We start from the raw sequence: 20828 nt of genomic DNA on the forward strand, positions 1-20828 counted from the left end.
TTCATAATGTCTCTCTGAGAATCTTATACTTCTTCCTATTACCAAAAGGCAGATGGTAACTTTACTCCTTGAACAGTTAGTTCAATAGAATACACCCACCCACTACAACATGTCCCTTACCTAACTGTTAAGGTATTTTGGCTCACCTAATATAGGAATAGGCTACTAGATCTACAGACAGTAGATTGAAATTGTGAAAATATATAATATACAAATAAATAATTTTGTTAAATGTAATTAAATGTGAATTTTTCAGCCATCGTTTAACAGCAAACACGGTGTTCATACCAAAAGCATACAATTAAAGGTGGAAAAAACAGAGATTGCTGCATGCATTCTGTCAAAGACCCAAACTAGAGCACAAAGCTAACGCCTACAAAATTTATATCAACCAATCAGGAGGGAAAATGCCTTGTAAAGGTCTGGTGGTGACATGCCTGTGTTCAGAACTGGAGGGGTGGGAGTGGAGGTGGGGGTGAGGGGTTGTGGGGTTAAAAAGGAGTGGACCTTGAAGTGTGGAAAAGTACAGCCATCTGAATCTTTTTTTAAGAGTAGAGTAGCGCATCACAGACAACCCATTGTAAACTCAAGAGTCTTGCGCAATCCGCTTTGTACTTTGTCAGTTAATAACAACAGCAGCAGACATCAGCCCAGTTGCTTCAGTTTGACAGTCAATATGCAACCAGAACCTACAGAGTGTGCATGTCAGTAACATTTTAATATGTATGTGTATATCAAGTAACATTAGTACAGCTGTTGTATCCAAATCCTATTAATAAAATCCACGTATTTGGGATCACATGCAAGCGTTTGTGTGTCTGTGTGTCAGTGGGGGGATGGGTTGTTATTTTGGCAGGACGCCATGCCTGGCCTTCAGAGTCACGTGGTTCTTTCTGTTCAGCTGAGACCTTGGTAACAGGTAATCACTGTGTATATTCTGGCTCGGGAAAGAATTTATGAAGCACTGGTGAATCTTGTGCGCCAGCCAGCAGAGCTCCCAGATCCCTCCCCTTCGCATTGAATCACTCTCACTCTCTCAAAGCACATTCCAGTGGTTCATAAAATCAACGAGTGCATAGTTTACTTGAGGTTTCCTCTGGGGAGAGTGAGAGGAAAATTGAGAACAGACAAATTAAGGCAAGAATGGGTTAGGGTTAAGGAAGGATAATGCAAAATAAAGGCACAAAAAGAGCAACGAGTGAAAACAATACAAAATAAAGGCATAAAAGGAGCAAGAAGATCTCTCTCCGTCTCATATATATATATATATATATATATATATATATATATATATATATATATATATATATATATATATATATATGAGAGACGGAGAGAGATCGCCTCATTGCTTTTATTGCCTTTATTTTGTATTATTTTTTCCTTCTCATATATAAAAGCAAGAAGGAAAAAAAAAACAAAATAAAGGCAAAAAAAGCAATGAGGCGATCTCTCTCCGTCTCATATATATAGAGAGAGAGAGAGAGAGAGAGAGAGAGAGAGAGAGAGCGAGAGAGAGAGAGAGAGAGAGGAGGGGGGGGGGGGAGACAGACTAGCCATATTCCTTAGTATGAAAGTATTAATGGAGAACGCCAAAACACATGGAACTGGGGAGCAGAAAAAAGAGCATCTCATTAAACATTTTAGTGTTTCTAAATGATAGTGAAATGAAAATAGAAGGAGCGATAAATATGTGGGCGGATAAAAATGTTTAAGGAAGCTAACACTGAGGGGAACCTAATCTCTTTCAAAATGATTACCACATACCACAAGGTTCATTTGATCATTTTAACAACTGCAACCCACTGCTCATACTTTACTCAATACATCAACCACGCTGCTATATCCATTCCGCTAGCACAAAATGGCAGCTGAGCCGTTAGTGGAGCGTTATGTCACAGCAGACAGCAGTTGTCCCCGCCTCCTTTTTTCACAGACACCCGACACTCACAGGCGGCTGTGACGTCAGCGCACCTAGTGAAATAGGAAACGCCAGCGTCCTGTTTATGCATGCCGAGGGAAGCTAGAGGAAGGGGCCAGTATGGCTCGAACACGGCACGTAGTCACCTGTCTACGCTCTCTCGCACATACAGAGCACTCTTACTGACCTTTAACAATGTTGAAAATCCGTAAATGGTACTGAATGCCTGAGCGTTTCATATAGTGCATTAATGTTTAAAACTTGTTCATAAGTGGCTATGATTGAGTACTATGTAAAGACATACCGTGGACACAAAAGGAACTTACTTTTCAGCAGTATTGTAATCTGTTATGGTTTAACCAGTAATATACGTATCTTTCCCAAACAATAGTAATCATAATAACCTACACTGTAGCTATTTATGACAACTTGAGTTCCCATTGTATGCAAGTATAAGCTACAAACTACATTTTATATATATGGACCAGATATTATAGCTACTTCCCGAGTGACATACGATTGAGTGACATACGTCTGAAATCTTACCTAACCTGGACTAGCTCTCTCATTAATGTGGGATTAGACTCATAAAGTGTTCATGCCGTTTCACAAAAGGGTGAGTGATAAATGAACACTTATCTACCAATAAGAATGTCAGGCACCCTGACAGCAAATATTAAAGCCGTTTTATGTTTCATACACATTGTGAAACAGCTAGGGCCAAGCTAAGAGGCATTGCTTGGAGATCTGTATGACAACTGAAGACCTATTAAAAGACTACATTCTTACTGAATTTCAAGTAAAAGATATAAACAAAGAACATAATTAACAACACTGCATTTTATGTTAAAATCTTGGGAAATATATACATTTGTAGCATCTGCAGTGAAAGAGAAAACACACACACCCACTAATATATATATAATAAAACAAACAGAAAGCTGAGGGAACACTATACCTAAATGCTACAGTAACTCTGACATCCAGTGGTGAAAATGTTAAGTTTAATTACAAAGAAAGGATACCATTTACATTTATGAACATGAATTTAATACATTCCGGTATTAAATTTAAATTAGTTTTACTATATAAATGAAATCTCATTATTTAGGTTTGCAGATTTGCCTGAAGTAACATCTTAATCTCAAAAAAAGGAAATTATACAAAGTCCTTTTGCTGAGTAAATTAAGTCAGAGTAGTTTTGCAGGTAATTCAGCTTTTTACTTTTACATTTTGTCTTCTTTGGGCATCCTTGTGCTTCTTCCGGTAGTCCTGTAGAGATAAAACGATGAAATCTGAGTTCTCATGAAGCCAACCACTCCACAACATTAGCAGCCTCACGCACTGATTCTGCGGTGCGCTGTTTTATGACTGGTGCATAGTTTTACTAATTGCCCTACCGCTATAAGTCCTGCTCTCCTTTCCTCCCATGAATCTCTCTGGTCTTCCAGTCTCTCATTCCTATAGAACATACCAGGCCCCTCTGAGGTGAAAAATGTGAATAATAGAGATTTCAGTCAGTCATTCTTCAAACAATGTAACTGCAAACAAAAAATGAAAGACACACATCTTACCCTTTAACCTTATGTCCCCTTCGTAGAAAAAGAAAAGCTTTTTTGTCGGGGCCAGCTCTCTGTGATGGGGAGAAAGTACAAGAGGGAATAAGTGAACTAGTATTTCTGCATCTACACTGGAGATCAAAATTAGAGAACATTTGAAGGATTTTTTGTTAGGAGTATACCATGCCACTAGAACAGTGTTTTACAAAATATCCAAGGTATTTCAACATAAAACCTTTATTTTGCAGAAAACACAATGATCAAAATTAGAGAACAGCAATGACTAGCACAGAGAAAGATTACAACCAAGTTTTCTGAAGGTTCCAACAGTCACCAATCAGTAGGAAGTATACAGGCCGTTGCTTTGAATGACTTCAGTACATCTGCGGCCACAGGACATCATTAGTCTCGCACTGCTCTGGTATGATTTTGGTCCACTCTTCTTGTAGTCTCTTCCAGTTTGGTGACTGTTGTTGGTTTCTTGGCCATAACTTTGTCACCAACGATTTTCCAGAGGTTTTATACTGGGTTTAGATCAGGACTCTGGGCTGGCCATTTCATTGTTTCAATGTTTTCTTTTTCAAGGAACTGCTTTACCCGTTTTGTTGTGACAAGGGGCATTGTCCTGTATGAAAATTGCTGGCTGATTGAGTGATGAACACAAGGAAAGAACCACCTGTTGTTGAAGACGGTTCTGATACACACTTGCATTAACTCTGCCATGTAGCTGTATGAGAGGTCCAACTCCTGCTGCCGAAAATATTCCCCAAACTATGACACTTCCTCCTCCACCTTTAACTGACTTCTTTACACACTCTGGGTTCAGTCTTTCCCTAGTTTGTCGACGAACATGTTTCCCATTAGACCCAAATAAATTACATTTGCTTTCATCACTAAAGTGAACTCTGGACCACTTCTCCTCTGTCCACACAACATGCTCCTCAGCAAAGGTTAGTCTAGCCTTTTGATTCTTTCTGCTCATGAGAGGTTTGGTCACTGCAGAGTGGGTTTTCACTCCAAATGCTCTTAAACGTCGAGACACTGTATGACGAGACAGATCCTTACGCTGTTCAGTGCTGAACCGGTGAGCAATTCTAGCTGCAATGTTTGCACCGATTACCCATGGGGATTCTCCACATTATCCTGTCCTCTCTTGCATTTGTCTTTTATGGGCGACCAGCCTTCTTGGGGGACTTGAATGAGTTTGTGATGTGAAGATGCAATATTCTAGAAATCACAGACTTGGAATGACCAACTTCTCTTGCTATGGCTGATAGGGTCACGCCTTTGGCCTTCATCTGGACAACCTGCTGCCGGAGGGTTTCAGTCACTTTGGAATGGCTCACCATCTTGCAAAGTCAGTGAAAACTGGAAAATTAGGCTGCCGGTTAAATAGGGTTTGTCAGATAAGGAAATTAGCACCAGGTGCCAAATTAACACCAATAACTTGCAAGTATCTGAAAATGTTCTCTAAATTCGATCAGTGTTCTTTTTCAATTATCTCATTTAAGTTTTTTATACAGTGCTTTAGAATATATACTACAACTCATGAAATAAGCTTAAAATACTGCTCTTTTACTCATGTTAGGATATATTCACATAGGACTACACAGTGACCTTGACATTTAGCAAATTGTGTGTTGTTCTCTAATTTTGATCTGCAGTGTATCTTGGCACTGAAACTCATAAAATGAGTATCAACCTTAAAAATGACCAAAAAAAAAACAAAAAGGAAAAATATTTAAAGTTAAAAAATTGTCTATTGAACAACACAGCATGCTAAAAAAAGGAACAAACACTAGAGACAACAGGCGAAGATCATTAGCTCCATATTAAAGCTTACTGAGTGGTGGTGGTGATGGAGGCTGTCTGGTCTTTCGTTTCCTCTTCCTCCTCCACATCTTCATCCTCTGAACTGCTGTCCTGGAAACGAGGGTCCACGTGCCATGGCATTTTCGCCCCTTTCAAAGTCTCAATTTTGTATTCAGCTGAACAGACAAGTGCCACGTGTTAAAACGATTTCTGAGATTAAGAGTTCTTTTGGTACACATTTTATTTGGATAGCCCTGAAGGATTTGGGAGAAAATGCTGATTTGTTTGACCAATATTGTCATTTCCAATTAAGTTACAATTGTCTTATAGTATCAAATATCTACCACGCAAAATGACAAACAATTCATCAATTTTCTCAGTTAAATCAATTCTTATTTATGAAATGAAATTACACAGCTACTACTATGCTTCATGTAAATATCCAAGCGCGACAACAAAAATTAGACAGTAATAAAACAAACCTCTTTAGCACTTTAATTTTAACAATTTCTTTTAGCTACTAGTTTATTTAAATCTTTTTTTGAAATGTGTTCACTTTAAATAGTTTTTAATTTTATAAATAAACTTGCTGTCACAGTGCACCAGGCACCATGCTCAAGGGACATGTGTCACACACCCACATACACCCACACACACACCACCTGCTCCACTCCCAATCTCCTGATTGGTGACTGCTTGCACCTGAGCATTGTTTGGCTCCTTTGCTTTCTCCCTCTATTTAAAGCCCACAGGAGCACGCGTTCATCGCATTACTGCTCGGTGCTGTGTGCTAAGGACGCCCAGAGTGAAAGTGCTATTCTGCTGCGTCTCTAAACCTCAAAATTTGTTTCTGCTCACCACAGTGCTTTGTTATATATCGTTCTTGCACATCTTGCTCTCTTGCCTTGCCTTGAGAAACTTAAAAAAGATACTGACTATTTGTATAATATTGATAATAAAGGGTAATTAAGACCACAGATATTTCAATCTGAAAATTTCATTCTTTTCAAACTTTTTGATAGGATATTTATTATTTGCCCCAAGATTGTGTGTATGGGAAGCCCAGAAACAGAAAAGCTCACCTGTATTAGGGATGGTATCTGATACTGTATTATCTCCAAAAAAAGAGAACTTAAAACCACATGATGCATCTTTCTGGGTTTCGAACTTGGATGAGAAAGACGGCAAGTGCGTGTATTCGCCTGTTGCTTCATCCTCATCATCCTGTTTGTCCCATGGAACTTCTGCCTTGTCACCTTCGCTCTCTTTCAGCGCACCAAAGGACTCTTTCAAGTCCACCATCACATCATAATAAATCTTGTTAGAAACTTCTGGAAGTTTCTTTGCCTCCTCGCGTTTCTTTCGTCTTGCAGCTTTACTGTGTGGAGACAAACAAGTAATTAGACAGTAATTAATGTAGCTTTCAAGCCAGCCAAAGACAACCCCCCCCCCCCCCCCAAAAAAAAAACCCCACACCAAGGTTAAACATGCCTTTCTTTTTTTGGTGGTTCTGTTTTGGTTTCAAAAGCTGTGTGTGCCTCTTCTGTTGGGTCGTAATGCAAGGCTGATATATCCCTGCAATGCAAAATAGAGACATTCAAGCTTAAAGTATATGCCAGTTCTCTATGAAAACCCCTACAATGACATGTCAAGAACTTGTTAAAAAAGTCATTCTGGAGTAAGTGATGAAATAACTAGTGAACATTCTGGTTTAAAAAAAAAATACAGCAATACTCTGAAATTACACAAGGGTCATATGATTAGGTAAGATTACAGTTTAGTTGACAATCGTATAAAACAGCATTTTAGAAATCTGATGATCTGCTGACATGATTCAGTCACCTCTGAGACAGGCTGATTTTCATACCGGCCACCTGAAATATTTTATGTATATTGCATTACACTCAATCTAAATAGTGCAGCTCTTACCTGAAGGTCTTTCTTTTCCCTTGTGCTTTACTCATGTTACTTGGCTGAATGCTTACATTAAGAACGCTCTGTAGGATGGATAGGTTTTTCTTCTTCTCTTTGATGAGATCCTGTTCAGGTGCCATTTCAGAAGATTCTGCATCTGAACACACCAAACCAAGTGAAGAGAAATGTGAAGGTTTACAGTGGTTAGTATTAGTGAGTGTCCAAAGACAAGAGTGCACCTCTTCAGCTTTAACCATCATTTCAATGAAATGGCCTTAGAGATGCATTATGAAACTAGATGTTCAAAGTTAAACTGCATGTACACAGTGATATTCTTGCTGCACTTTTACTTAAATGACAACAAGCAGTCATTTAAACTGAATCATTGTAGAAACATGTTTTAAAATTTACTAAAAAAAAAAAAAAAAGTATCAAAAGGAACCAATATTTTTTCCACACTTCAAAAGGTGATCTAATTAAGTATTTCTTAACATGTCCATCTTAAATGTTTTGCATAGAGCAACAGTTATGAAAGATGAATTCAAATAAAGCAACAAACCAAAGCAAATTATCCTCATGAAGAAAAATGATTGGATAAATCACTTGACAGCTCCCAAATGTCCCCACTAGCAAACTATAGCACTATATAGTGGGACTATAGCAAACACACATCCAGTAACACACAACTACTGCATATAACTCAGATCAAGAGGGGCCAGCAGACCTGGTTCCTCTGTTTCACCATCGCTTTCCAGAAACTTTGCGTCCATCTGAAACCTTGAATCTGTTCCGAATCTGTATTGTAATTCCATTAACTAAAGAAAATCAAAACTCATGTAAGAAAAACAGACAGTACAGGAAATGTGCCACTTTTTTTTTTTTACTACCTTTATGGGTAGGAATGAAGCACAATCTGTATCGGAACATGAACGCAGATCATCTGAACAGTGATTACAAATTCACCTTTTGCCCGGCTTTGCCTTCAAATTGGGGTTTTATCCAGAAACGATCTTCCTCTTTGCCGCCGTCTTCATCCTCACTGCTATCAAACAATTTGCTACACCCTGCCTTTGAGAACTCCTACAGAATTAAGGGAGCAACAAGAATAAAGGGAACAATAAAAACGACAATAATAAACCAACCAGAAGTAAATAATGCTCAGCTATGCTTCCGGTATCTTACCTTTTCTTTGATGCCTTTTTTCCCTTGAGCTCCTGATCCATCTTCCACGTCAGACAGCGAGGACTCCTCAAATAGGCTCTTTTTCTGGACTGTAGGGTTTTCCTTGTCATCATTAACTTCCTCATCAGAATCAAACACAATGTGCTTCCCTTTGTTTGCATTTGGGTAATCCTTAAAATGAGAATTATAACAATTTGAAAACAGTGATTTTACTTATTTTTGTATGGTCAGATGTCTATCACACAGAAGTCAGAATGTATTTTTCAAAGTCAGGATTGTCCTTATCCTACACTGTACTATGTACACTACACAGATCACTGGATTTCTGCTACTCTGCTTTTATATGCTACACCAGACTAGCTGAGGCTTTTTATAAGCAAAGAACTAATAGTGTGTATGCTCATGTTACGCACCAATGTAGAAAGAGCTCCTTGAATAAGTTTTTTCTGTTGCTCCGCCTCTTTCTGCCTCTGCTCTAGGGCGGCAAGACGTTTTAGGTTATCCTGTTGCTGCTTGAGTAGGTCTGAAGCAGTTGATTGCTGAAATGGTGATGCAGCATTTACGTGGGTCTGTTTAGAACTGGGGACATCCACGGCCCCAAGAACTACATTTGAGCTATTATTTTCCTCTTCACTTGTCTCTGATTCTGTGGATAGGGAGCTGTTAGAACCATCACTCTCCATTTCATCGCTAGATGAACAACATTTAGATGAAGAACCAGTATGGGGAAGCGGAGTCCTTTTTTCCTCTTTCTCTGTGGGGATGGATCGAACCGGGCCTCCTGTTGCAACTGCGTCTTCTTGATGCAAAGGTTCAGACATCTGATTTTTGCTTCTACCTTCTAAGGCACGTTGCTTTGACAAGGTTTTTGAGTCTTGTTTGAGTTTTTTGGATTCTCCTTTAGGTTCACTGGCCATATATCCTGCTGGTCTTTTGAGCCTTGACCTTGAAGATACAGGAACTGAATCAAAAAGGTCCTTAGAACCAATAAAAGCAGGAAGAGATAATTTTGCAATATTTTTCTTTTTCTCCTCTTTCTCAAAGTCAGGTTCAAAGAGAGAAGCCAAGATATCCTCTGGGTTATTACCCCTCTTTTTTGATGCTGCTTTTATAGGCATTGTTTCAGAGCTTGGTGATGCTTTGGGCAGGTCACTAGGCCCAGTTGTCAGGTCACTCAACTCATCGTTACGTTCGTCTGAGGCCGCTTCCTCCAAGTTTTGAACAAGATGTTCCAAATCCGCTAGAGAGAGGTCCAGCCTATGGCAGTTACCCATCATAGCTCTATATTCAGAATCTAAACTTTCACTAGACGATTCATCACTAAGATCCGACTCTGTGCTAGGCTTTGCATCCTTCTTGGCATCTTTCTTCTTCCCTTTAACTTTATCTTTACTGGATTTTGGAAGAGTGTATTCACTGACTGGTACATATTTGGTTAGGCAATCAGTATTACTTGCATTCTTGTTCTGAGTGAGTATTTCATCTGTGTCAGCTGAGTCATATTCCTCATCAATATTTAATGTTAATTCAAGTTTAGTTTTCAGGTCATTTTCCCCTCCACCACAGAACATGGTGGACTTCACCACAAAGTCATCTCCAACCACCTCTAATTTATCATCGTCTTCTGTAGTGACTAATTTTCGATCTTGTAAACGCGCTTGTGCAACCAGTATCCTTATTTCATCCTCCGAGTCAGCATCACTATCCAAAACACATGTGTGTTTCTGTCCAAGATAGTTTGGCTTTCCTTTTGCCAAAGGAACATACATGTGTTTCTGTCCAAGAGGGTTTAACTCCTCTTTTGCCATGGTATCATCTTGTGTAACCCGAACCGAAATCCTCTTCTCACTGGCAGCCACTTTGCGAATTTCACATGGAGTTGTTCTTGTGACAGAATCAATTTTGCTCTTCTTAAGGATCTTTTTCTGTGGGGGGAACTCTCCTCTTCTCTTCTTGCTGATTTCATCATTCCAAGCATCTAACTCCCATGTCAATTTGGACACTGAAGTGGAATCCTCTTTAGGGTCCAGTTTCTTGATATTGTGGCAGTGCTTTGATGGATCATATTTAAAGACTTGAAAATTAGTTAAGTCAAATAAAAGTTATGACAAATATCAAATATCTTAATAAAATTATTTAAACCCTTGGGCATGCATGATATATATTCACAGTAAAAAGTGCAATATACAAATTTAAAGTTCTAACTACAGAGTTGACAAGTAGTTTCAATACAAACAGCATGCTTATGTAAATTGCATCCATCTTATAATAGCATTCTTAGTCCATGATAACTGTTCAGAAATAAATGCAACTTAACATTATAACATAGAATAAAATACACTACAGCTTTGCCAAGGCTACAATTAAATTCTGTTTTTAATGTTTCTGCATCAAAACTAAATCTTGTATCGATATTTAAACTCTGACATCAATATTTATTTGGATACCTATGTATTTATACCCATTTCTACATTTCAATCAGTGAAGGTGAAATACCTATTTATTGTTGAGCAATATATGCAATATATGAGTTTATGTTATAGGACGTGATCTCTTGGAAAAATCTATTTTAAAGTATTTTGTATTCAAATTCTGCATTCAAGTTACTGGCCCATGCTTAGTTGTTAAAGGTAATCAATGGGCATTCAATGAAATTAGTAACCTAAACAGTACCACTTAAGTAGCATTATTTTACAATATGTTCTGAGCTTTTATTGTATCATATTGTAAGCTAGTTGGCTAGACCCAGCCCTAACACACACTCAAGCTGATTGTCTAAAATCCCATTTGTATTGTAGGAATTTGTACAAAAACCTAATCAGACATTATATGGACTTAAGGCACTATGCATGGACTGGCTATATAGTGCTGTGGATTGTTTTTTGTGCAAGTAAATTTAGTATTAATCAAAAATAAATTGGTGAAGTTAGTCTTGAGTCTTGTACAGACAAATACCATTTTCTTCATTACAATCACAACAGTAGAAGCAAGAATAATGAAGCGATAAAAGAAAAAGGATATTTTGTTTTTCCCTTGGCATTTAAGATGAAGGACAGGAAGGACTCTTCCAAATTTGCTCACAACCCAATTCTAGAGAGAAGGCAAAGATAAAAGAGCAAAACACTGGTAACAGCAGAAATACAAAAGTCAAACTTATGACAAAAGCTCATTTTTCATATAAAGATGAACCTTATGGCCTGGGATCTCTGTGCCCGGAACAGCTGCTTTCATGTGGAAGTCCTCAACACCAGCTGCCTTCAGAGACTCTACTATTTTGTCTTTGGGTTCAATTGCTGGTGTTTGAACCTTCCTGGCTGCTTGTTGTCGCTCTTCGGCAAGTCTGCAACATGTATAGTAATGGTTACTGTGTTACTTTAAATCCATTTCAAGGTCAAGAAATGGCAATATGTTTTTATGATAGATTAAATAACCAACATCAAATACTTAAACAAAGATTACAAAAATGACCTGTGTAAAAAGCTTTCCTTAGCCAATTCAATTTGTAATGTACCGCCTTTCCATTTGGATTTGTTTAAGACAGTCACACCTATGAAAGGAAAGAAATTGTCCTCTTTTATAATATACTATTGTTTATTATATAGTGTTATCAAATAAAACTAGTATACATACATCTTTTGAAGTCAGAATCAGTAATATTTATATTGATATAACCAAATGTCTTCAGAGGAGCCCCTGAAAAGAATGCCAAGAAAGACATAGTTCAAGTAGTTCAGGTAGTTCAATAACAAGGCTAAAAATATATAAACAATCATTCCTGTGTATTAAACAACATCAATTTAATTTTCATTATCTCCTACCATATTCATCATTTCTTGTTATTATCTCCACATCAGAGACCTCACCAAATTTTCCAAATCGATCTCTAAGGTCTTTCTGAGATATTGTGTGGCCAAGGCCACCAACATAAAGGCGCTTCATCCTTCAAAATTGCATCTGACCTGGACAATAAAGCAAACAAACATCACTCTATTTCCACAGGACTCCCAAGACCAACTTTCCAGGTACAGCAGTTAGCTAGGAAGACAGACATCATGTTTGGTAACTAATTCGAATAATAGTTGTAATTATAAATTTATGTAAAGCATTTTGTTAAATAAAATATGTATTATAATAGAATTTAAGGGTACACCGGATAAATGCAGATTACGCATTCTTTGAATGTATTTACGAATATTAATGAAGGCTGTTAGGTAGTTAGCTAGCTAGTTAAGGATCTTAGTTAATGTAACTTGGCATATAATTCGCAGGCTGGGTTTTATTTTACCAGTAAAATAAGTAACTGAATTCCCAGTCAAGGCGACATCATAATTTAAAAGTAGCCACACTTACGATACAAGGTCTCTAAAGGCACAAAACAGCACGAGTAATAAGACGTTTCTTTCTCTCCTGATTTCTCACATGTACCTCAGAAATGTGTTACATAGAACAAGATTCTCAGTAGTACCAATGATGTTTTTAGTTCCTACATGTAATGTTAAATTAAAATTTGTTAAGACGTTTTAGTATATTATCGTTTGTTCACTTTAAAATAGCCATTAAACATAACTATATTTTTATAACAATACAGTTTTTCGTGGGTCAAAGAAAAGCCTTAGTTTAATTCTATTGTTGACCCCCGTATTTTTCACGTGATTGGTTTAGTCGTCTGGCGCGGTTTTGTTGAATTTGTCAAAGCAAACGGATCTTGATTCGAGACGATTTCGGGGGGTGAATTGAGATGACACACGTGTTTGAAAAACGTTCAAGTAAATGAGGGATTAACGACTACATAATCTTAGTCTAACGCCTAATTTTTGAATGGACCTTGACTGTTTCTCTTCTGGTAGCATATACAAACGTCAAGTGTTTACGTTAGCTATGCTAGGTTAGTAACCTAACTAGCTAGCTAGCGCTAGATACATAGCCGCACTACCTTAATGATTGCCCGGTTAAATATGAATAATATAGCTAGCGGTTAGCTATCTAAGTTAGCTATAGCTATGTAATTGACGAATAATAGCCGTTAAAATGGGGTTTGTTTTTACTAAATTTAAAACTAGTCGTGCTAAACTAATTTTATGATGTCTGCTATAAGGAAAACATGGAGCAGAGTTATGAAGAGGAAATTAAGATACTACAGCAAGAAATCGAAATGTATGAAGCTGAACAGGAAAACTGTATGCGAAGTATTTCGACCGAACATGGAGATGTCATGCAAAGTATTTTGTAAGTAGCAAAAAAAACCGTGACTGCGTAACAATAGCTAGCGTCTCATATATCAAAGTATCGTAAACTAGCTGTGTAGGTTAGCATAGCTAATATTTGCAGTATAAATGATAAACTGTCTTTACGTTCTGCAAGAATAGTGTGTTTCGTTGCATTCCTTATTTTCAGAAAGACTGTCTGCAGCCACAAGGAAAGAGGGGATGGAGTCTTAAAGAAAGATGTTTCAAAACTGATAACCGAAATTACTAATATGGAGACGGACCTTAGAAGACAAACAAAAATCAGTGAAATATCTCTCTCCGAGTGCTGTGTTAAGACCCTGGAGAAAAGTAAGATTTACATATAACGATATATGATTAAGTCAAAAAATTAAAAAGATTGAATTGCAAAGTTGTTGAAAACTGGACAACTGCAGTCTTTGTGACAATGTTCCATGTTGTCCCAGTGATTTGTGATAGTGATTCATTTTATTATTGAACAACTACAGTGCTCTCTGTCAATCCAAAATGTTAATAACCCTCAAACCTGAATATTTAAGTAAAAGTGAGGTTTTGGCTTTCTTAGGAGAATATCTGTGTGCATAATTATTTGGCAACTAAATGAAAAATGGAAATGTTCCTATCTCACTTGTTTATTTATATCTGTTAAAATGAGAATAATGAACAAACAACTCAATTTTCAAATAAACATTTCTGACACTTCCCCCCCAAAAAAGTGACCAATATAGCCACCCTTCTTTTCAATAACAGTCATAAGACTTGGAGTCTGTCAGTTCTTAATCTGTTGATGATCAACCTTTTGTGCAGCATCAACCAAGGCCTCCCAGACATTGTTCAGAGAGCTGTACTGTTTTCCTTCACCATAAATCTGGTCCACAAGTTATCAATAGGGTTTGGGTCAGGTGAGGAAGGGGGCCATGTTGTTATTCTTTCATCTTTTTAGGCCTTTACTGGCTAGCCACGCAGTGGTGTACTTCGATGCATGCGATGTAGCATTGACCTCCATAAAAATCATGGTCTTCTTGAAAGATGCAGACTTTTTCCTGTATCACTCCTTGAAAAAAGTGTCTTCTAAAAACTGGCAGTAGGTTTGGGAGTTGATTTTGAGTCCATCTTTATCCCGACAAGGTCCAACTTGCTCATCTTTAATAATATCAGCCCATAGCAGTACCCCACCTCTGCCTTGCTAGTGTCTGAGTCGAAATGGAGCTCTATGCCTGTTACTGATACAGCCACGGGCCCATCCATCTGGTCTGTCAAGAGTCACTCTTGTCTTATCAGTCCGTAAAACCTTTGAAAAATCTGTCTTCAGATAGTTCTTGGCCCAGTCTTGACATTTCACCTTATGTGTCTTGTTCAGTGGTGGTTGGGTTTCAGCCTTCCTTACCTTGACCATGTCTCTGAGTACTGAACACCTTGTACTTCTGGGCACTGCAGGTAGGTTGCAGTTCTGGAATATGACAGCACTGGAGGATAATGTGTTTCTGGTTGCTTCACGTTTGATTCTTTTCAAGTCTTTGGCAGTTAATTTGCGTCTTTTTTTTTTTCCTCAACACATTTCTCAAAAAGTTAGATGGTTCTGTGATCACGCCTCAGTATCAGCAATTTTAAGAGTGCTGCATCTCTCTGAAAGACGTTTTACAATTTTTCAGTTTTCAGAGTCAGTTAAATATCTTTTGGCCCATTTTGCCTGAGGAAAAGAAGCTGCCTAATAAAAATGCAAACCTTGATATAGGGTGTTGCTCTCCTTAGGCCACACTCTCCCTCATTACATAAATACACTTCACCTGACATGCTTAAATCCAAAAAGCATTCAAGTTTATACAGCTTGGAGTCAGAAAATATGCATAAAAATGATATGGTTAAAATGCTCTCTTGCCTAATAATTGTGCACACAGTGTAGATTACAAGTAATGTGTTTAATGATCATGAAGATGAGCAGTGAAGCCACAAGCCAGCATTATCATGTTTGTCTCTGAATGTGCAATCATGTAAACTGGATTTATTCAATTCATTTCAAAGGCCTAGGAGAAGCAGAATATTTCTGCATTTAATTCTCTCACAAACAGGAGCCTAGATTGTTTTCTATTACTTGGTGTATATTTCAGAGTTTCACCTGTAAAACTGAAAGTATAAAACTGGAGTTACCATAGTGTAGCTCACTATTCTGTTGAAGCTCACTGTCTTGGTCAAACTTAGTGTTTTTATATTGATCAGTCAGCCAATTTTCCTGTTGGTGTGCAAGATTACTTGTTTACAGCATGATGGTAAATTTTCAGCCATTACTAATAGAAAAGTTTTCCACAAGTGCTTACTGATCTAAGGGTCTACCAAAGAAAATGGATCTTAAAAAAGAGTGGATATATAATGCACTTAATGGAGAGTGTAGGCTTGCACATTTAAAAAAGAAGGTAATTTCCCCACACTGCCTAATCTAAAGACTTGCCTATTTGTAAACTGTGGAAGTCTCAGAGGGAGCATAAATTCAGGTCTGCCCTATGGCACAGGTTTGACATCCATATTTGTCGATTCATCTTCAATTTATATTATGCATTTTTGGCATTTAGCATGCTCCCAAGTCCAGAGTGACTTTCAGAAGTGCTTAGTGCTCTTTTTATTAAATACATATCCTCATGACAGTATCCTTAATACTGACCTATCTATTGTCAGAATAAAGCCCTGGCTAATGTGGAACACATAGCACTTACTTGTATGTATGTTCCATCATATCCATCCATACAGCTTTTCCTTACAGTTTATAACTGATTTATTGTGTGAATGAGTTATGTATTAATTGTGGCTTTTGTATAATTTCCCCCTTTTTAGGGAAAAGGGAGACCATACAACAGTACAGACTCTCTGGTCACTGTCGCTTTCTCTCATTTCAAGTTGAGTTTGCACTGACTGAGATTCAGGTAATACAACTTCAGTGTACACTGTAAAATTAACAATTTAATAAATGTGCTGTACACCTTGATCCACCTTAATTCTTCACTTTAAATAATTTTTATTACAATAAATCATATTTATATGAATACCTGAAATATCATGAAATGTTCTGTACAATCTGAAATAAAAACATCTCCCAAAAAAGTATAATACAAAACAAAGTGCATAAATGTTGAAGACAATTTTAAATGGCCTCTTTCATTAAATGCTTGTTAACATTTGTAAAGGAGTAATGGGCCAGATGTTTTAACTGGATGCAGAAAAAAATCTTTTATCAATTACAGGGACATCAGGATAGAACAAATGTCATGAAGCTATTAGCTACCTTGTATTTTTCTTGTTCCACAAAGCAAAATAAGGGACTGGAAATGTTACTAATAGTGAACCAAGGGTGGCAACACAACCCCAAGCCTCATCATCAGACCCAGTTCAGATATATCTATATTCAGCACTAGAGGGCACTTAAACACCACTGTCAACATTAAAGGCTGTCACACTAGTAACAGCCTTTAAGACTGCACAGAATTTACAGATATGTTATCATGTATGATTATTTTAACAGCTCTGTCAGTCAGTATCAAATAATAGAATGTAAAGAGCTTACTTATCAAAGAAGTCACCAGGTGGCTAACTGAGCAGTCTTACTGCTCTGCTGTCTAGATAAAACAGTTATTCTTGTCTTGATGGGCATGGACATCCTTCATCTTGTTTGGTTGGTCTTGTTTATTTCCCCAAACCTGGTTTTAAAGTCATCAGTTCTTCAGAGATTGTCCATAGCTCTTATGAGTCTGACTTTCTTTTCCACAGTCTTTCCTTAATGATTGTTGTTGCTTTCTTGTTTAAAGGAAATTTTAATTAAGCAATTATTCAACAATGCCAGGTGGATGTGAATCACATTAGCAGGTTTTTGTTATGGCTGGTATGGTATGTTTTTGGGGAGGGCATTTGTTTTTTGTTGTTGTTTTGTTGGGGGGTGGCAAGTTAGGTCATAAAAAGGCAAAGCAGCTAAAATGAAAATGTAACATCAGTTCTTCAACTGTATTTGACACATTTTGAAATGAACATGTTTAAAATGAAGTAATATTATTAGCTATTATATTAAGTTATATTTAATCTGTTTGGATGTAATAGAAACAAAAAAATGGCATAACATTCTACCTCCTATTTCTATGTGCAGGACAGTGACAGTTTCCTGAGAAAAGTGACTGACCTCAACATCATAGTGGATGGTGCTGAGTTTAAAGACTTGGGTGCATTTGTGTCAAGGTAAGTAAAATCAAATCAAAATCAAATGCCCTTTATTGTCATTGCACAATGTGCAAGAAATTATGTTCTTCAGTGAATATGTATGTGCTTTTATTTAACTGGTAACCATTTCTTTATTATGTATTTTTAACACCTAAAGGAGACAATAAATAAAAAGACAATTAATAGCAAAATCAATAGTATATGAGAAAAGAAGAGTAGAAAAACAATGTCTATGTTTGCACATTCCTATATGAACTGATTATATTGCACTTAGAGTTTGCTATTAAGTTCCTTAATGGTGCTCGGATAAATTCATAAATCTTGATGTACTTGACTTTAAGGACCTATATCACCCCACAGAGTGCAGCAAGGTGAAAAGGTATTAGCCAGAGTGTGCTGGGTCTTTAACAATGTTCTTAATTCTGCAGAGGCACTGGGTGTTGTAAATGTTCTCTAGAGATTGTAGCTGTTTTCTAATCACTTATGAAGCAGACCTGATGACTCTGTAGGGTCTTCTTGTCTGCAGCAGTGCAGCTTGTAAACCAAACCAGGATGCCATATGTCAGTATGCGTTCAGTGGAGCAGTGGTAAAAGGAGAGGGGGAACTGTTGAGATGTCCATTTTCTAAGGTGCCCTAAGGTAATGTAGTCTCTTCTGAGGCTTCTTGACCAGTGCTGTGATGTTCAGTCCATGTGAAGTCCTGTGAGATTTACATGTCCAGGTACTTGAAGGAGAACACTCTCTCCACTGGTGTACCATTAATTTACAAGGGTGTAGGCGCCACCTCCTGTTTCCTGAAATTAATGATCATCTCTCTTGTTTTGGAGATGTTTAGTACCAGGTAGTTAGAGTAGTGTCAGTCTGCAGACCTCAAATTATTTCTTTGTTTAACGCAAAGTTCAAGGTCTAGTTTTGTTGATGAAAGCTAACCCTTTCTATTTCTCAGTAAATTTGTTTATTTTTAATTGTCTTGTTGTTTATTGCTGGCTGCTTAAATGCTGATGACTTGACCTTACATTTTGGAGCCACAGCTTGCCAGTGTAGGTTATGAATATTTTGTTTGCTTTCTTACAAGCTATACTCACCAGTTAAGTACCTGTACCGACACAGCTGTGTGGGTCAGTTTCCTAAGAGAGTGTGTGTGGTGATAATAATATTGTTTGCATCTAGCAACCTGTATGGCCATGTGTAGCACACCCTGAGGCCTAATAAACAGGTAAAGGTTAGGATTGCTGTTTTTTACCCAGACCCTGTAAAAACAGTTGTTTGCCATCATATGTAATCATGCATAATGCAACCTTTCTGGTTGCGTTAGTACAGTGAAGATAGGTTGTACTCTGCAGATTCGCACAGTGCTTAAACAGTTAAATGGAGTGATCATTAATGATTTCAAGACTTTGATAAATCTCCTTTTAGAAACTGAAAAAGCTGCAGTTTGGCTGAAATTCATGGTTGCTATCTTATTTATTTATTTATTTATTTATTTATTCATTCATTCATTCATTCATTCATTCATTCATTCATTCATTTCCTCTAATTAATACAGTCAGAAATGTGCAAATAGATTTAATGTGTTTTGGTGATTGTTCCAAAAACAAAATGTGGTGCTCCTGTTATTCAAGGTATGTTCTGAGTAAACTTTAAAATACTGAATCACAAAGATGTACTGAAAACAAAATGTCAGTTAGAACCACAGGCGCTCACTTAGTTTCTTTGTTAGCTCTAAATGATTGATTGATTGTTTTTGTGTAAAAAATATGTATATTTTTATACTGGGGTCACTGTATAATTTCTGTACATGATTGTATCACTTATTCAAAAATGTTAAATGTAGGCTTAAAGAAGTCGGAAGAAATTTAAACAAAATATACTTTTAAATGTGTGATGAGGCTTGCGCCTTCTTAACTGTTGCTCATTAGTGACTTATAGGTTGCTCGCTAACATAAAAAAAAGGAAATCTGCCAATTAATTTAACCTTTGTCCAGGTACATGTTAAGTCATTTACGAAATCCAGACAAGAGATAAAACAGCTCAGCATGGTTGATAGATGAGTGAACATCTATTTGAAATGGAGCATGGAAGATGTTAATGTATGTAGTTAACTGAGATCTGAGTAATTTTGTATTTTAAAATTTAATAATAAGGTAAGTAATTTATAATAATGTATCTTAAATGATAGTTACTTACTTCCTTACAAAGTCAGGAGAACTTCACAAGTAAATATAGTCTGATGATGGGAGCTTATGTAATAAATGTAACATTTTACATGGCAACTGAATTCAATTGACAGGATATGTCAGAATATGTGTGATGCATTCAACAATTCCAACTGCTTATTATCGCATGAAATATATTTTTGGTTGAACGACAAAATGAAAAGTGTTATAACATTCCAATACCCTTGTTGCTTTTTACAGTGTATTGACCTTTTCACTGCTTTATTGCTAGGTGTCAGATGTAAATTATTGTCAGATGTTTACTGTGTTTTTTGCTTCATTTACACTTCTATGGATTTGGTTAATGTATGCTTTATAAATGTTTTTGTAGCCTGAATCTGCTTTCTCTCATGCACCCATATATTGAAAATGCAAGCTCTGTCAAAGAACAATAGTTGTTATATCCTTTGCTTAACGAAAAGGGGGGACCCTTTTGACGGCTACTACTAACAGTATTGTGTCTAAGAGCATGCGCCACCATAGACCTTTCTGAAGGGGAAAAAAAAAATGCCTGTGAAGTCATTCAGTCATTTACCTGGTATGGTTGGTAAATCTTGCACTCCATGTGCTACCTGGCATAGCATTATCCATAGGGGGAAAAAAAATCGTTGAGCACAGAAAGATTCCACAGGCTCACTAAAGGGCTACTGGTATATGTCATTACTTACTAGTTGAATTCCTTAAATATCTAATTTTAAATGCTGTTAAACTAATATAATTCTATATGATTGTTTATATTCAAACTGCCACAAACATTTGAGTTATTAGAAAATATAACACTAGAAACCTGCTCATCTTATGT

The 20828-nt window shown here is 37.0% G+C and overlaps 2 protein-coding genes across 5 annotated transcripts in view; one reads left to right on the forward strand and one right to left on the reverse strand.

Moving 5' to 3' along the window:
- Positions 1–2908: 2908 nt before the first annotated feature.
- Positions 2909–12889, reverse strand: nol8 (nucleolar protein 8). 3 transcript variants are annotated; one of them, XM_027015286.3, is made up of 17 exons: positions 12739–12889; positions 12207–12347; positions 12019–12081; positions 11857–11935; positions 11578–11728; positions 11410–11478; positions 8802–10463; positions 8389–8559; positions 8170–8286; positions 7931–8021; positions 7222–7363; positions 6784–6867; positions 6375–6670; positions 5324–5468; positions 3496–3554; positions 3322–3404; positions 2909–3193 (listed from the first exon to the last, which is right to left on the reverse strand). In XM_027015286.3, the coding sequence occupies exons 2-17, from the start codon at positions 12325–12327 to the stop codon at positions 3134–3136; spliced, it is 3393 nt and encodes a 1130-aa protein (XP_026871087.2). In that variant the 5' UTR covers positions 12328–12347; positions 12739–12889; the 3' UTR covers positions 2909–3133. The 3 variants fall into 3 exon arrangements, with proteins under 3 accessions (XP_026871087.2, XP_081561951.1, XP_081561952.1); XM_081705825.1 differs by lacking the exons at positions 2909–3193; positions 3322–3404; positions 3496–3554 and adding an exon at positions 3700–4848; XM_081705826.1 differs by lacking the exons at positions 2909–3193; positions 3322–3404; positions 3496–3554; positions 5324–5468 and having other exon boundaries at positions 6479–6665.
- Positions 12890–13021: 132 nt separating this feature from the next.
- Positions 13022–20828, forward strand: part of cenpp (centromere protein P) — a 56062-nt gene continuing 48255 nt past the window's right edge. Inside the window, exons 1-5 of one of the 2 annotated variants that reach the window (XM_027015257.3) lie at positions 13022–13154; positions 13484–13614; positions 13783–13943; positions 16440–16528; positions 17740–17828. In XM_027015257.3, the coding sequence (XP_026871058.2) occupies positions 13490–13614; positions 13783–13943; positions 16440–16528; positions 17740–17828 (464 nt within the window). In that variant the 5' untranslated portion in view covers positions 13022–13154; positions 13484–13489. Of the gene's footprint in view, positions 13274–13483; positions 13615–13782; positions 13944–16439; positions 16529–17739; positions 17829–20828 lie in introns of both variants that reach the window. The other variant, XM_027015258.3, reaches the window with a different exon arrangement.

This window comes from Electrophorus electricus, chromosome 22 (genome assembly GCF_041902795.1).
Source record: "Electrophorus electricus isolate QZ-2024a chromosome 22, ASM4190279v1, whole genome shotgun sequence".
In the NCBI taxonomy this organism is placed as follows: domain Eukaryota; kingdom Metazoa; phylum Chordata; class Actinopteri; order Gymnotiformes; family Gymnotidae; genus Electrophorus; species Electrophorus electricus.